The following is a 17,653-nucleotide window of genomic DNA, read 5'->3' as shown; positions in this document are numbered from 1 at the left end:
TGGAGCAGTCCACCGGCTGTAACCAGCTTCTTATGGGTTCTTTTTATTTAAACAGATCCATCTCATGGCACCAGCTGTTCGGTGCGTCTCCTGATGCCCAACAATAACACCAGGGATAATGACATCTAAGCAATAACAATGTTGTTAACTTTAACGGGGACTCTTGATAAAGATCTTATGCGTTTTCATTAGGAAAATACTGTTAGTGGTTACCCCTGGGGCACTAATGTAGTGACTGAAGGAGCTCTTATGCACAGAGTGAGGAGAAGGGCACTAATGTTATGTATAGAGGAGTGACTGAGCCGGTGTTTATCCGCTGTGCTGCTATAAGAAGTAGGACAGAAAACAGTTTCAATTACACACGTGTTCACAAATAAATACTTGTTTTATTTTATAGTGTTGGACCAAAGCAAGAATTGTACATTTGTACAAAGTAACGCTGAGTTTGATATCCTTCTGCTCCTGTGCCTTTCCTGTGCATCTTGCTGTGTGATTTTGTTTGGAGTGCTCTGAAAAGAAGTAAAGGCCAATCATTTTCATGAAAGGCATTGAAATATTCAGCCTATATTGTAAGAGGGAAGTTTTAGCATTTCATACTTTACACTCATGCCCAGTGTGGGAGTGTTATGAGCCATTGACTACACCTGAGTTGAGTGATTTGTTTGATAATTGCAGCAGTAAATAGCATTGAAGGATACAGTGATGTCAGTGACAATAGTGGTCACTGATTGGGTATGTTGTGTTGTATGGTAGTTGAATCTAGACTAATGGATCAAATGCAGAGGATTTGTATTGGACATCATGGTCACAGGTTTGAATCTTGCCGGCTCAACTCGAGCTTTCATCCTTCCAAGTGCCATAATACAGTACAAGCAAAGGGTGGCTTATGTTAGTTGAGCTTCTTATGCTGTGTTATTGATTCTTGGCGATTTTTGCTTTGTGTTTCTCCTGATTGTGGATTGCACAGTATTGTACATCTTTGTCTGCTGTTGGTTGGTGAAAAATGGGAGTAATATACTGTTTGTGAGTCCCCAACATGTCTGAGTTATGTACAAATGCTTCACCTCTTGTTGTGGAACGTTCGAAATGGATGTACCATGAGTTGTCTATCCCAGGGGTGGCTCTCTAGTGACAACTGTAGTGTCTCAGATGACGGCTTATCTAATAATTCCAGGAGGTCCCATGGAGTGTCTTACTTTGAACCTACCTATACTTGTAACTTGCTGGCGGTGAATAAACTAAACTGTAAATGTGGATTTTCATAAAAAGTATAAACTCTTGTATGCAAACTCGACTGAGACCTACATTTTACTTTTGATGTGCTCCAACTTTACAAATGAAGTTGAAATGCAGCAAAATGACCTTTGATTTTGAATTTGGATTTCCATTGGTCTCTGAAGCAAACAGAATGGAGACAATTTGCAAAACCATTTATAAGTACGGAAAATACCAATTCAGGGGTACGTTTTTACATACTCTTACATTCTATCTTTAATTGGCCCCAAAACAATCACCTATTGGTGAAAAACACAGAGGGCAGTGTCCTTTCTATTTAAACTAACTGTAAATGAAGAGACTCGGAAAATTCCCATTTTATTCTCATTTTAGATGATTTGAGATTTGAGACCAAGTCACATGTAGCACTACATAAAAGAATACTACCGGAGTACACCTTCACATACTCCGCAATGTCTTTGTGAGGCCCCTCTATGTCCATTTCATAAACATGCTTATGGTGGGTTTGGGTTTTATTCATTTGGCATGTGCATTTTGTGCCAAACTTTACAGCTGTTTCAAAGGCAGTCTCAACCCTGTGCCTCCAATAATACACTGAAAAATGAATGTCCCACCTCGGAAGGGCTTGAATTTGTTCTCCAAATCAAAGTCTTGTCGTCCTAGCCGGGACAGGTCAATTCTGAGATCAGGACAGATGGCATATTCTTCAAGTGTTTTGCTGATCTGAAAAATCTTATCAGCAACTGCATCGGAGGCGGGGCCTGAAAGATAAAAAAAATAATCATTTATAGTACATGGCAATTAGTTAAAGTAAAACAAGTAAATGACATGCTAATTAATATCTAAAGTAAAAATACATTAATTTGCCTTCTCTTCAATGTTTGTGTAGAAATATAGAATAAAAATAATTTTGCATTAAAAGAGCTGTCAAATGCATATTAATTACTGATATGTTAACATCGGAAGGAAAAGGATGCTTTGCTCAATAGATTACAGACAGGCGTATTGTACACAAATTGATACAGAGTAATACAACGTGCAAATGTAGTCTATCAACGTATAGGCCGCTGCTGATCCAGACCAATTGTTTTTTTAACTTAAACTAAAAAGCCCTATTGAATGAAGACAGGAGATATTGTAGTTAAGTTTGTGCATTTTCAAGTCACATTGTGATTCTGTTTAAAAGTACACAATATATATGTTGCAGGAAAACACAAATGTACATGCAGTAGTAGCTGCCAGCTTTGGATGTGAAACGGTTTTTCATCTTAGAAGGTAGCGTCATTATTTCATCTCACACTAATATGAATGCTCTTTGCAGAAAATAGTAATTATGTAACCGTATTAATTAGAGTGCTTATTAAACACAAAACATGCAGATATGTGAGTGTGCATTAGGGAATATATGGGAAGTTTATACTGTTTTCTAAGAAACCCCCTACTGAAAATGGGGAGCTACTTATGAAAGTTGTCATTCATCATGAAATCTATAATTACCGTCCTAACAAAGAGTCTTGAAATAACAGCACAAGTCACAGCTCTTGTGGAAGAAACGTTTGACTTTGGAGATGTCCACTGGAATATCTGAAACCCTAAAATATAGGGCCAGATTTTCAAAAAAATCACGTAAAGTAGTGTAGCCCTCCGCGAGGCTGCACTGCGTTGCATGACAGGGAGGGAGCAGGAGAGCGCTATGTACAGAGATATGGCTCTCTCCTCCCCTCTCCCTGGCACCGGCGCTGATTTCCTCTGCCGTGCACCAGGTACACACCTTAGTGCCATAGCACTAGGCTGTGTGCGTGAGTCTAGAATAGGTTTTCTACAGGCAGAGTACCCTTCCTGTACAAAATACCATGCCTAGACAAGTTTAAAAGCTTTTCCCACTTTGTATGTGTGCTAAACCCTGTCTACAATTGTTTATAGATAAGGTTTTGCATCAAAAGGCATGGGTGGTTGCATGGGAACGCCCATGTACCACCCACGTAACGCCCCCCTTGGTGCTAAGTAATGCAAAGTAAAGTTTCACGCTGACTTGCATTACTTGTAGGGTACTTTCCAACACTAAACAAGTTTTGCACTGGAAAGAAAATTGGTAAAAAAACATATTGTGCTGGTTAGCACCACTTTCATGATGCTAACCCAGTGCAAAATGTTTGAAAATCTACTCCCAAGTGTGTTATTCAATTTATATTGATGACAAGTACTTGGAAGCTGATTGTCTTTTATCAATTCATTCAAGCTATGCGACCATCATTCTACAACATAAATAAATGAATCAATCAAAGTTAGAGTCAGGCTTGTTCCCTAATTATGTGTAAACCTCCTCTGTACACCAAGTTCAAAGAAATTTCATGTGGGCCACTAATTAGATCAGGGGGATTACGTTGGTATGGTCTGTCAGTTTCCATCTCCAAGTAATAGTTAGACTTGGGGTGCTCCCACAAATGGATGTACCAGAAAAGAGAAGCGAGTCCACCCAAAAAAATTATATATCTGAGAGGTTCCTTTTAAGAAGTAAAATACATTTTAGTCTGGTGTGTTTACACACGGACACACACACACACACACACCACACACACACTTCAATATGACATGTGAGAAACACTGCATTTGACAAAGAATTACAAAACACCAAATGATCTCATACATGAAGACACAACAAATGTGCCGTGTACATCTGTTTAAATGCTCAATAATAATAGCCAGAGATGCGCAATAGAAGGCACTAAATATAGACATTGTTTAATTAATTCCGCTGCTCATTAGAAGAACAGGAATTACCACTGATCCACATTAGCTCTTTTTAAGATTAAACTAACCTCGGAAAGCAAGACAATGCTGATCCTTATAACAGACAAAACTTCAACACAACATGCTCTTAACACTCAAAAACTACGAAGAGACACAAAAATGCATCATTTGAGACAGTAACAATCCAAAGAGAATGCCTAAGACGACACGAAACAGCACAAAGGGACGTCAGCAAGCACTAGCACACAGAACAGATGAAAGTAGCAACTGAATCAAAATAAAACTCGTGATTGAACCAGACTGGAATCCAGGATATCTGCACTCTATAGTCAGTTGTGGAGAGATAATACCTGTTGATCTGTTGCTGACCGGCCAAGCATAGATTCAACTGCGCCTTAGAGTAGCAACCACAACTGTAACCACAGCAGGGACATAGCAGCAAACACTTCTGTAATCAAGCCAGGACCTACAGCAGTGACCACGCCTGCTACCATGGCTGGGAGAACAGCAGTAACAGAAGCTACAAGTAAGGCAGGGCCATCAACAGTGAGTACAACTGTAACCACAGTAGACATAATTGGAAGCACAGCTTCCACAATAGCAGGAACCATAGCATCAGCAACAGCTACACTCGAAGCTGCGGCCAAAGCAGCAACATCAGTTGCCATAGCAGCAAAAACAGCTGTCAGGACAGCAGGTACCACAGCAGAGACCACAGCTGTAATAGCAGCAGGGTCCACGGAAGTCATGCCAGCATAGACCAGAGCAATGGCCACAGCTCTAACCACAGCAGGGCCCACACGCACCACTGTTGCAGTATCAGTAGAATAGTTGGACCTTGTAAGCACCGCAGGGACCACAGTAGAGACAACATTATCCAACACAGCTGAAAGTACAGCATGGACCACCATTGCCATCATAACAGGAATCATGGAAGCAGCAACAGCTTTCACCACAGCAGAGATCAGAGCAACACCAACAGCTGTCACAACATCATGGACTACAGCAGCAACAAAAACTGCAATTTGAGCAGGGACCTCAGCAGCAACCACATCTTGTACCACAGCATTGAAAATGGTAGCACCAACAACAGTCACAACAACAGCAACCCCAGTTGCTACAATTACAGCCACCAGTACAGAAACACAGCAATGATCCCAATAGCCACAGTATCGGGGAAAATAACAGGAACACCTGCTGTCACTGAGGGATAGAGAATGTCTTTGATCACAATTGTTACCACCCCAGGGTCAAAAGGAACAATAACAGCAGCCACAACAGCAGAAACTACAGAAGTGACAAAGGCTACCTCTAAAACTTCTAATATGATGGGGAACAGAGCTGTAAACACAGAGAAAAACAGAAAGATGATGAGTTGAATGCTCCAAATAACCGCTGCCACTGGTAAATTCTGAGGGCCTGCATTCAGTGTTGCATTTTTTGGCTCACTGGGCCAGGTTAGTTAGGGACCACTCATATGAAAATCATTCTTGTATATTCTTGTTAGACCTGGCATCTTTGGCATGATTTTCCCTGTCGTTTTGCTTCTGACCTTCTGTATTTGACTGTGTACTGCATTTCGTTTTTGCTGGATTTTAGGACTCCGGGCACTTTAACACTGCTGACCAGTGCTAGAGTGCAAGTACTTCCTACGTAAATTGTATTGGTGATTGCTTTATCCACGATTGGTATATTTGATTTACTAATACATCCTAGTATAGTCCACCAGGTGTGCCGAGGGCCTGTAAATCAAATGCTACTAGTGGGCCTGCAGCACTAATTGTGCCACCAACATGAGTAGCCCTGCAAACACGTATCAGACTTTCCACTGCAGTGTCTGTGAGTGTAGTTTTAAAATGCCATTTAGACCTGGCAAGTGCACCCAGGTGTAGAGTAAATTGGCGTAGCCTGTAGTAGTTTAGGTTAGAGTGGCATAGCGTAGAGTGCAGTGGTGTAGAGTGGTGCAGCCAAGAGCGCAGTGGCTTAGAGTGAGTTGGTGCAGAGTGGTTTAGAGTGCAGTGGCATAGAGTGCTGAGGCGTAGAGCAGATTGTTTCAGAGTAGAGGGAAGTGGAGTGGAGGATAGAGTACAGTGGTGCAATGTAGAGTGCAGTGGCATAGACTCATAGTGTAGTGGTGTAGAGCGTAGATTGCAGTGGTGTAGAGTAGATTGGCATCGAGTAGAGTAGAGCAGCATGATTGGAGTGGTGTAGAGTGGAGTGGCGCAGAGTGGTGTAGAGTGGTGTAGAGTACAGTGGCATAAAGTGCAGTGACAGATTGTTTCAGAATAGAGTGAGGTGGCGTAGAGTGGAGTGGCGCAGGGTAGAGTGGAGTTGTATAGAGTAGTGACATAGAGTGTTGCAGAGTGGAGTGGCATGGAGTTGTGTAGAGTGCAGTGGTGTATAGTAGAGTAGGCTAGAGTGCACAGTCAGAGAGTAGAGGGGTGCACAGTAAGGCAGAGAGGTGTAGAGTGAAGTGGCGCAGAGTGTAGTGGTGCACAGTATATCAGAGTGGCGTAGAGTTCATTGGTGTAGAGTGCAGAATAGTGATGCAGAGTAGTACCGAGAAGAGTGCAGTGGTACAGAGTACAGTGATGCAGAGTAGAATGGAGCAGAGTAGAGTGGCACAGAGTAGAGTGGTGCAGTGTAGAGTGGCAGAGAGTTCAGTGGCAGAGAGTTCAGTAGCAGAAAGTGCAGTGCTGCAGAGTAGTGTGTCATACAGTGCAGTGGTGTAGAGTACGGTGGCATCGAGTGTATTGGTGTAGAGTGCAGTGGCATCCAGTGGTACAGAGTAAAGTGACGTAGAGTGCAATGGTGTGGAGGAGAGTGACGAAGAGTGCAGTGATATAGTGCAGACTATAGTGGCGTGCAGTGGTGCAGAGTAGACTGGCATAAAGTGCAGTGGTGTAGAATATATTGGTTTTAAGTAAAGTGGTGTGGAGTGCATTAGCTTAGGCGTAGAGTGCAGTCATGGTGTGGAGAGGCACAGAGTACAATAGAGTGGAGTAGACTGCAGTCGCAGAGTAGATTGTTTCAGAGTAGAATGAAGCGGCATAGAGTGGTATAGAGTAGAGTGTCCTAGAGTGCAGTGGTGCAGAGTAGATTAGAGCGGCTTCGAGTGCAGTGACATAGTGTGTAGTGGCATAGAGTTCAGTGGCTTAGAGTGACATAAAGTAGAGTGGCAGACAGTGTAGTGTTGCAGAGCATACTATGATAGAGTGCAGTGGTATATAGTAGAGTGGTGTGGAGTACATTGGCATACAGTGCAGTGGTGCAGAGTATACTGGCATAGATTGCAGTGGCGCAGCGTAGAGTGGCATAGAGAGCAGTGGTGTAGAGTACAACGGCACAGAGTGGAATAGAGTGGCATAAAGTGCAGTGACTCAGAGTAGAATAGAGTGGTGTTGAGTGCAGTGGCGTAGATTATAGTGGCGTAGAGAGATTTGGTGCAGAGTATATTGGCGTAGAATGCATTGGTTTTGAGTAAAGTGGTGTAGAGTGCATTGACATAGAGTGCAGTGGCATAGAGTGCAGTGTTGCAGAGTAGGGTGGCAAAGAGTGGAGTGACACATGTGGTGTAGAGTGTAGTAGCGAAGAGTACAGTGGTGCATAATAGAGAAGTGTGGGGAAGAGTGCATTAGCATAGAGTAGAGTGGAGTGGTGCAGAAAAGAGTGCTGTGACACATTGTGGAGTGGTGCAGAGTAGACTGGAGTGGGGTAACGTGGAGTATGCATGGTATAGTAACGTACTGCCATTACAGACAACAAATCGTCAACTGAAATGACCATTACATTTGAACTCACATACAGGTTTACTGATGAAAGTATACAGTGCACAAACAATAATGTGTGGAAATATCATCACCCAATGTATTGATTTGATCGGCAGTACAGTTCATTTACAGATATTTGAATGTTGTTGTGTACTAGAAAAAAATAGAATTAGCCTATTTATAAAAGGTGGTATGCTCTAGAATTCTTTTCTGTAATGATAAAGACTAGGGATAAGTCCTGTGGCAGTTCGGACGAACCGTTAGTAAACTGTACAGTGAACAAAAGCACATATGTGTGAACCAGATGTGCACCAAGAAAGCCTAGATACATATGTATATACATTCGTCATGGCCAGACCTTGTAACACGAGAGATAAAGCAAAACAATCAAGATGTGACATAATACATGCTATATATTTGCAGATGCTATTGAAATGTAAGAATGTGTCCCTTTGTGGGATGTGGAAGACTAATATGGCAAGGAAATAGACTGGAGGGAGGTTAGCCACCTTTTGGGTTTGCTTCAACTAGTGAAAGATGTGAATTATTTAAGTGCATTTCTGTGTGTCTGTTGTTAGCAAAATAAGATATATTGTATTGAGGTATATATATTTTGGATGCAGCTTCTATATTGGTTTTAAGGTGATCCTTTTCTGTAATGAGAGTCTTTCAGGTACTTTTAAAAATGGTTTAACATGTTCATATTCCTATATTCAGTGCCTACTTTGTAAAAGAATAAGTGTTGGGGGTAAAAAGCAGCCGCGGTCCGTGCAGGTAACAGCGGTTGGGCCGTGTGGGAGGGATTTCGAGTGACGATGTCAAGCGAAAATTAAATAAATAATTAATTTTCACTCGTCATCGTCCATTGAAATCCACCTTCCCCCCACCCCCCCACCCGGCCCATCGCTGTTACCTGCACAGGTCGCTGCTGGTCAAAAGTTTTACTCATGAGCCTGTGGCTGGTTCTCTTGAAAGTTGAGGGTACTGAATACCAAGGCTGTGGAATCTAGATTCAACATTTTGCTCTTTAATCCACCAGCAGACCTCCCTGTCTCATTATCTCACTCCCTCAGTTCTTTTTCTTCCATGTTTTTTTTCTTTTCCACTGTTGTTTCTCTCCCTTCTTCTTTCCCCCTTTCGTGTTTTTATCTCGCTGGGTTAAAGTGTGATGATTAAATATAAGTGCCAGTCCCCAAAAATGAGTGCCAAGGGCACCATCTACAAATACCTCTTCAAATTAGCATTGTCCATATTATGCATTATCAGCATTCATGTTTTGTTGGATTTGTCAAATACACAAAATGTGATGGGAGGTATGCTGCAATTTGTCAAACCACTGGCAATCGATTGGGGTAGCATTCCAACCCGTCTCTCCTTTGCCACAATGCCACCTTAGTTTGGACCCAGCCATATGGAAATCAGTCTTGACCCTGCTTTAATTGGAAACACAATGAGATGATTGGACGGAGCACTGAAACTTTTCAGACACTCATCCCCAGTCATAGATTTGGGTTGCATCCATCATTGTTCTTTAGCTCACTTCGCCACCCCAGTTCAGACCCCGCCATATGCAGATCAGTCTTGACCCTGTTCCTCATGGGAACAGTCCAGCCCGAACTCAGAAACAAGCATCCTGGGTCCTGTTTCAGGGTAACACACCTCATCAGCCAGGCTAGCTTGAATCCAGTGGCAAAGTGAGCAAGGGACCCCTGTCTCTGCATACCCTGCCAACTTAGGGCGAACAAAGCAGACACAAAGAGATGATGGATGGAGCATTGAAACTTTTCAGACACTCACCCACAGTCACAGATATGTGTTGAATCCATCATCGTTCTTTAGTTCACTTAGCCACCTCAGTTCAGACCCAGCCATATACAAATCAGTCTAATAGGAAGAGTCCAGCCTGAACAGCCGGACCTGCTCCTTGCTGAACCAGAACACAAGCACCCCAAGACCGGTTTCACATTTGTTAGGGCTCATCAGCGGGGTATAGCTTAGTTCCAGATGCACAGTGAGCATAGGATTCACGACTGGGCCTTTCCACTGTTGTAATTGTTACATAATCCATCAATTGTAAATTAAATACATCTAGCTGTTCAAACAATGCAATCATTTGCAGCGTTGTAGACAAAATAGATTTTCCCCACTGGAGCACTCACCATTCATCTTAAAATTATAAATAATATATATATAATTTTCCCACTGCCAATGGGTGGCGCCTTGAGGTCTTACTCCGCTCTGTTGAAATACCAGCCATGCCTAGTACTCGTTATCAGAAGTTCATATTACAAAATAGAAAGCAAATGGAATGTTATATAAAATGCATGACGAGTAATAAACATTTGTACAATGCATCTGTGAAGAATGTAATCTCAGTTAACTTAATGTTCACAACATAATACTGACACCAGTTAAGAAATGCTGGCATGGGCTCAGCCAGGAAAAATGCTTAGAATGATGAAACTTACCACTGTTTGCCTACATGGTAAGCTTACTGGTAATCACAGACGCAGAAAGAGACAGTGAGTACTCACAAAGATTTTTCTGTGAGGTGGATGTGACTTCGGGCCAGATGTACGACGGTTTTTAGCATGCGCAAACGGGTTTTAGACCGGTTTGCGCACGCTAAAAACCTTAGGCCCATGTACAAAACCTATTTTGCGAGTCGCTAATCAATTAGCGACTCCCAAAATAGGTTTTGCAACTCGCTATTAGGAAGGGGCGTTCCCTTCCTGATAGCGACTCATGAGGCATGCATGAATGTTTTGCGACCGCAATTGCGGTAGCAAAACACTCGCAAATTACCACCTACTTCAAGTAGGTGGTAATGCAATCGCAAATGGGAAGGGGGCCCCAGGGGACGCCTTCCCCTTTGCGAATGCATGTGAAAATATTTTTTAAGGGCAGGCAGTGGTCCCGGGGACCACTGCCTGCCCTTAAAAAATGAAACGAAAACGTTTCATTTTTATTTTTTTAAATGCATCCTGTTTTCCTTTAAGATAAATGGGCTGCATTAAAAAAAAACTGCTTTATTTAAAAGCAGTCCCAGACATGGAGGCCTGCTGAGCCCAGAAGGCCACCATCCCTGGGAGGGCCAGCCATTGCCAATACGGTCGCAAAATGCGAGTTCCTCTTTAATATTATTGAGCCTCGCATTTTGCGACCCCATTGGAAATCGTAATCAGTGTCTCTTACACTGTAATACATAGTAAATTGCGACTCGCAATTTGCGACTCGCAATCGAGCGCAAATTGCGAGTCGCAATTTACTATGGTCGTACTGGCCCATACTCTTGTAATACAGCTGGTTTACTCTTGAATTCCAGTAGTGAGCCAGGGGTCGTAGATTACTCCTGGAATTCAGGAGCAATCCGGAACTACAAAAGTAGCTCACAGCAAAGTCTTGGTGAGTCGGAGGCACCGTATGCATTTATTTTCTGTTTTGGGTGACATCAGGGGGCGGTTGGTTCTAGCTTTACTGCCGACCTGCTGACAGGTGTTAGCTTAGGCTCATGATTAAGGTGAGGGAAATTAACAGTAGTTTAAACCCTCTTAAGAGAGCCTAAAACCTGGTCAGACGCACTAACATACTATTGATAAATTTACACACACATTCTGGTGGCCTTCGATGTACAGTAAGTAAAATAGTTCTGTTCTAGACGTGTATGTGCAAAGATAAAAAAAAAACGCATCGAGCCATCTACTGCCTGATGCAGTACCAGGTTCGGTGATACAATACTTAGGACATTTCTTAATTGGTCACCAGCGTTGCATTTCGATGCACGATTTTGCTGTACTGTTTTTAGTCGTTCGTACACTGTTTTTTTTTCTTTTTTACTCTCTCTTGTATTGCATTGCTGCTGGTGTTGTTTCCCTTGGTTTGTGCAGTAACTTCATTCCCGTTAATGCCAAGGCCTTCCTTTCCCCGTGTTATCTATTTTAGCAATGACCCCCTTGGAAATCTTCCTAATATCTCATTTGTAAATAATGACCTCACTCCAGAACTCTAAGACTTCTCTCCAATACGCTCCCTGATAACTGGCCAAGTTACTGTGGGTCTAACGGCCAGAGCATACATGACACGGCAAAAACAAACACACTTCACCATAGCAACCTAGCCTTTCAGCCAAACAGAAGGTGGATTACAGTAACAGCGGTGACCCCTGGGTCCAGTCTGCCTGTCACCCCAGTGTACAGTGAGTTCCTGCAGACGGACAGGAAACGCCTTCCCTGCCCCTCCCCCTTATTCTTCATACAACTAGACTGCGCCCGCAGGAGTACACCAACGAGGACCTTTTAACACAAGGTCTTTCTTACGAAGACCACACGAGTGGCTTTCAGCTAGTAACTTTTGTCCTCAGTTTTTCTGCGGTTTCTGCACAGGAACAGAAAATTATCTGTAATAACTTATAAAACGGAAATTTCGGATATTCTGCTTAACAGAGTGACAAACCATACACAGAGAAACTCCTTTACAAGAGGCCTGCGCCGCCGGAGTGCCACTTTTTTTGATTCTCTGGTGGCGCACGCCTCTCAATCATATCTATGAGACAACGCAAAGCTGCCCTGCGGGGCTCTGCATGGCCTCATAGATATTGTGTAAGGCAAGGCAGCGCAAAGCGCTGCTTTGCCTTCATCTGCGTCAAGGAGGCGTTCCATGGGCATTGCGGTGGGTGTTCCCACGAAACATCCATGGGTTTTGACACTGCCCCAGATTTACAAACGGATGTAAACCTGGGGCAGCACCAACACGTTACGCCTCCTCAAAGCAGGCAAAACGAGGAGAAATGTTTTATTTATCCTCATTTTTCCTCTTTCCATGTGTGCTGTTTTCTGTAGCACACATAGAACGAGGAAAACACCTCTTGTGATTGTTTTTGTGCAGGAAGATGTCCCTTCCTCGGACGCGGTCCGTGCAGGGAACAGCGGTGGGGCGGTGGGGCTGTGTAAGGGGGTATTCCGAGGGACGATGCAGAAGGAAAATTAAATAAATAATTAATTTTCCCTCGGCATCGTCTCTCAGAATACCCCCTTTCATGGCCCCACCGCCCCACAGATGTTACCTGCACGGACCGCGGCTGCACTTCCTGCACAAAAATAATCATGCCAACAACGCAAACACCTTTGCACCATGGTACAAGGGTGCCTGCGTTGGATCAAGGCAGCCAAAATGGCACCAGCGCAGTGCGAAAGGACAGGAATGCACAGTGTCTCGTAAATATGGTTTCTACCCTTTCAAATTGGCTTAGGGCAGCACAGCAAAAAGACTTGCAGCGCTGCCCTGCACCGATTTTTTTGTAAATGAGGTCCTAAATATATAAATGATTTAACATCCTAGAAAGTGTCAGAAAATGTTTTAGTATATCTATGTTGCCCTTCGGTTCTTAAAAAAATGCCGCAAACTAGCGCAAATGACAGACCCTAAGTCAGAGAATCAAGATATGTGGATATTTATGTTCCCCCAAATGAAACTTACAAACACAGAAAACCTGAAAGTATGTTGTATTTTTCTAAGACTTTTTCTTATAATATAATATTTATATTGGCATTTTCCATAAAGCATACAGCAGTTAAATAAAAAAGCGACACAATAGAACTTTTAGTTACACAGTGATGCACACAGTAGTTTATAGGAGGCAGTACTTAATTTGCAAATAAATAAGCGCCAGGGCTCTTGCCGGGCTGCCGCTGCAGTGTGCACCACCTGTTGCCCCGGCCAGCACTGCCTATGACATTACCTACACAACTTCTAACCATCACACTTTTTCAAGTATGACTATTCAGACTGTTCTAGGCCACCAAAGCTATAAGAATGGCTTTGGTGCCAGATATTAGTCGTTCTCAATGCATATTTTAATACCAAACAATATTGTTGTGCTCATCTCTAAATTAGACAAACATCGCCACCATGTGGCAGACTGTCATAAGTGCTGGTGTTGACAATTAAGTGCTGGTGCTGAGCACTGGAAACCACCAGCTCAAATTAAGCACTGAGGAGGAAGCATTTAACTATGTGTTCAGAATGGAATTTCTCTCCCTAGATCAAGGGTAATGACCCTCGTCCATTTTGCCAATCCCAAATTACTGTTCCCACTGTTCCTAAATTCTCTGAAACGTCTGGGGGCATCTGCAAGCAGCATATATGGATAGTTTTGTATACTTGCTACCTACTTACTAGTGTCCAATGCTTCCAATTGTCTCCAGTTCTGTGCTATGTCCCATATGGCTATCACTAGAACCAATCAAAGCAACACTTTCGCATAAAGGCTGCCTCAACATCATCCATGATATTCAGAAGAGCCATCTAAGGGGTTAGAGTGGTGGGTGGTGAAAGGTATCTCGAGGCACTCTCTCAACTGCCATCCAAAACCCATTGATTGTGTACAGGTCCACACTGCATGGATATTTTTCTATTATTGTATATGCGGTGCAGGTACTTGAATTGAATAAGCCGGTATATAGAAGAAATCACAATTTCCCTTGGAGCCATATGGGTGGATCGCCATGCTTGTTTCTTTTTTACAGGGGACCAATATCACCTTCCCATGATTGTCTGGAAATTTGTGGAACATGTCAGTGTATTAATGGCTAATGTCTTGTATACTCTAGAGATTTTCTTTTACACTGGTAATGTGGCCATCGTGAGTTGTGCCTTCTCTGGGGTCTGATCAGACAGGTTGTCTAATTTGGAAAGGTATGGGGTAAGCACATGTCGATTCTGAAGGTCTCAGTAGAATTGTGTTTGGATGAGCGTAAACTCATCCTGGTGGTAGATAAATTACTTCATGACATTGTGCACCACCATTTCAACCAGGATTGTGGTGCCCAATCTGTTCCAGCAATCAAAACCCTGTATAGACGCAGCCTCAGAGTGCCTAGCACTCTCCTACAACAGGGTCTCCTCAATCAATTATTACATCCTATGCATGTAAGGCAACACATCTCTCCATACCTTGGGTACTACTTTAGTTGCTGGCAGAAGGTCTTAGGGTGAGCATCTACTATTCAACAAGTGGACTGAGGAGTTACTGCCAATGGCCCACTGTTTCAAGCTAAAAGCTGGGTCTCAGCTTGAGGCATAAATCCAGTTATTAACGACTATAAGGTATGCGGCATGGAAGTAAGAAAGAAAGTCTGCCATTTCCAAACCTCGTCAAACATTAACTTATAGCACTTTGCCATAGACTCTGTACGTGTGCTGTTATTCTATGAAAGTGTCACCAGAATGGAGATGAGACTGAAATCTTATATGGAAAGGGTTTCAATATGTACAGAGCCTTAGGCAGTACCATAATTTTAGCAAGTGCCTCCCTCCCCTTCAGGGATAAGGACAGGGGGTTCCAATGGAGCTTGTCCTTCACGCCTTCAATCACAGCAGTGATGTTTCTTGCTAGCGATGTTTACACCCAAGTATCTAAAACAACAGGATGACAACCCAATGGACGAACTCTTCATCGAAACATAACCATCTGTGGCCTGGTGAACAGAATATATATTTGAATTGTCAAATTTACTATAAGGTTTGAGTGTGCATCAAACTCATTTAGCAATTGCTGGACATGCAGTCAAACAGCTAGGACAGACGTACATTAGGAGTTCATCAGCATATTGTAGACCTTATCCTCCAAGTTCAAACACCAACAGAAGTCAATGATCTTCTTAGAGCTTAACTGCCCAATTGCCAGTTCACAAAGCAGCGGTGACAGCAGGCATGGATGCAGTATGCCACTCCATATGAAGAAACGATCCAACAGCACACCATTTATCCTAACTGCAGCATTGGGTCTGCTCTTTATTAAACAGACAAAAGAGATGAAGTTCAGGCCAAAGTTCATCTTAAGAAGGCTGACCATATAGACACTACCAAGAGTGAATTCCCACTGAAACTGAATGAGGAGGATCTGTTCCCTAATCGGTTCTGTCAGTGTTGATTAAGCAGCAATCCCTGATGGAGACCATTACTAACATGGCTGCTACTCACACTGGATTAGTGATTTTGGGGGATTTTAATCTTTGGTTGAATGGAATTGATTTTGGCTACAACAATGTCCTCCAGTCATGCGAAGGCCTTGGCCTATACCAGCGGGTGGCCAAGGAAACACATAAGGGAGGACATACACTTGATTTAATTTTCTCAGGGGATCAAGTCCTTAATATTGTGGATATTTTGCCTATGGACTGGTCCGATCATTTTTTGATTAAATTTCTAGTAGATAATCCTAGCTACAACATTCAGGTAGCCAGTATCGTGAGCAACTGTTAGCAGGGACTGGAAGGCCCTCTTAAGAAAGAGAGGGTCGGCCCTGTGTTTCATTTGGAGGACTGCTTTTCGCTAGATAAGCAGGTGGAGGAGAATTGTGTGCTATAAGAAATAAATAAATATGGCCCAAGCATATTATTTTTCCAAGACTATCCTGAATGCTCCTAATAGATCTAGAAGCATTTTTAATATTTTGAATAATTTAATCAGTCCGACTGCACAAAGAATCAGATACCTCCCTCCCAAGACTTATGTGATAGTCTGGCAAGGTTTTTCAATGACAAAATTAAAACTATCGTTGATGACCTTGGTGGGGATCCTTGGCAACCTGAGTCAGAACTTATAGAAATCAATGGTCTCAGTGGCAGTTCTATGAGTGGTACTTATGCCACAACCAGAGGCTCAGAGAGTCAGTCTATCAATAATCTAACTGAGTTTGTGACACTGTCAGTAGAGGATTTTGGCAGGGTGGCTCTAGGTATTTCTTCTGGATCACCTTTGGACCCTCTGCCACAGAATATTTAGAAAGAGTTTGAAGCAGAGTTGTTCCCTACACTTCGGCTAATCTGTAATTAGTCTCTTCTTAGTGGAGTGGTCCTGTTCCACTGGAAACAGGCACTGGTGACACCCCTTTTAAAGAAGTCCACGCTGGACCCTGCCAGCCCCAATAACTATAGGCCCATTTCCCTTTTGCCTTTTCCTGCCAAAATTGTAGAAAGAGTGGTTGGAAGCTATCTTTCAAAACATCTGGAAATTAATTAAATCTTAGAGGATGTACAATTTGGCTTCCAGCCTGCTCATGGCACTGAGACGGCATTGGTGAATGTGATGGATGAGCTTCGGATGAGGGCAGACAGAGGTCAAGCAGCAGTTCTTATTCTGCTTGACCTGTCTGTCGCATTCGATACGGTCAACCATGCCATCCTGCTGAGGAGGCTGAGGGAGGTAGGGGTGACTGGCCTTGCTTTGAGCTGGTTTCAATCCTTTCTTTCAGAAAGGAGACAAGTGGTGGCCCTCCCCCTTACCAATCTGCCTTTACCAACATCACGCATGGCGTGCCTCAGGGCTCTGCAATTAGCCCAATTTTATTTAATATTTACATGAAATCCCTGATTGCGGTCATAAAGGCGCATAACATTAACATCGTAAATTATGCCGATGACACACAACTGATTCTCTCCTTAGAGGGAGATCAGTCGACATCTCTGGAAATGTTTCATGGCTGCCTGCGGGCTACGGCTCATTGGTTGAGGGAAAACTCATTGCAATTTAATGCTGGAAAGACCGAGGTCCTTTATTGCTCAGTGGGGAAGGTTCCTTCTGTGTTGCCTGGAAATTTCTGGCCCTTAGATACACCGACTGCACTGCGGCCGGTGGAGAAGGTTCGGAACCTGGACGTTATGTTTAATAACAAACTAACGTTGGAGGCTCAGGTTAACAAAATGGTGGGAAGCTGTTTTGCCATTATTCGAACTCTGCGGAAGATTTTTCCCCTGCTGCCTTCCCATGCTCGATCGCTAGTAGTACAAAGTACTATATTAAGCAGAGTAAATTACTGCAACGCGCTGCTGCTTGAGTCCCCGAAATATCTTTTAGATAGAATTCAGAGGATTCATCAACAGCAGCCAAGCTAGCCT

The 17,653-nt window shown here is 43.1% G+C and overlaps 1 protein-coding gene across 1 annotated transcript in view; it reads right to left on the bottom strand.

The window, feature by feature from the left end:
- The window catches only part of PGM5 (phosphoglucomutase 5), a 680,115-nt gene that overhangs the window by 488,797 nt on the left and 173,665 nt on the right, over positions 1 to 17,653 (bottom strand). Inside the window, exon 3 of the mRNA XM_085632981.1 lies at positions 1,851 to 1,997. Coding sequence (XP_085489107.1) covers positions 1,851 to 1,997 — 147 coding nt within the window. The remainder of the gene's footprint in view (positions 1 to 1,850; positions 1,998 to 17,653) is intronic.

Source organism: Triturus cristatus, chromosome 2_1 (genome assembly GCF_964204655.1).
Source record: "Triturus cristatus chromosome 2_1, aTriCri1.1, whole genome shotgun sequence".
Lineage (NCBI taxonomy): Eukaryota > Metazoa > Chordata > Amphibia > Caudata > Salamandridae > Triturus > Triturus cristatus.
This window is presented reverse-complemented; position numbering and strand designations above follow the sequence as displayed.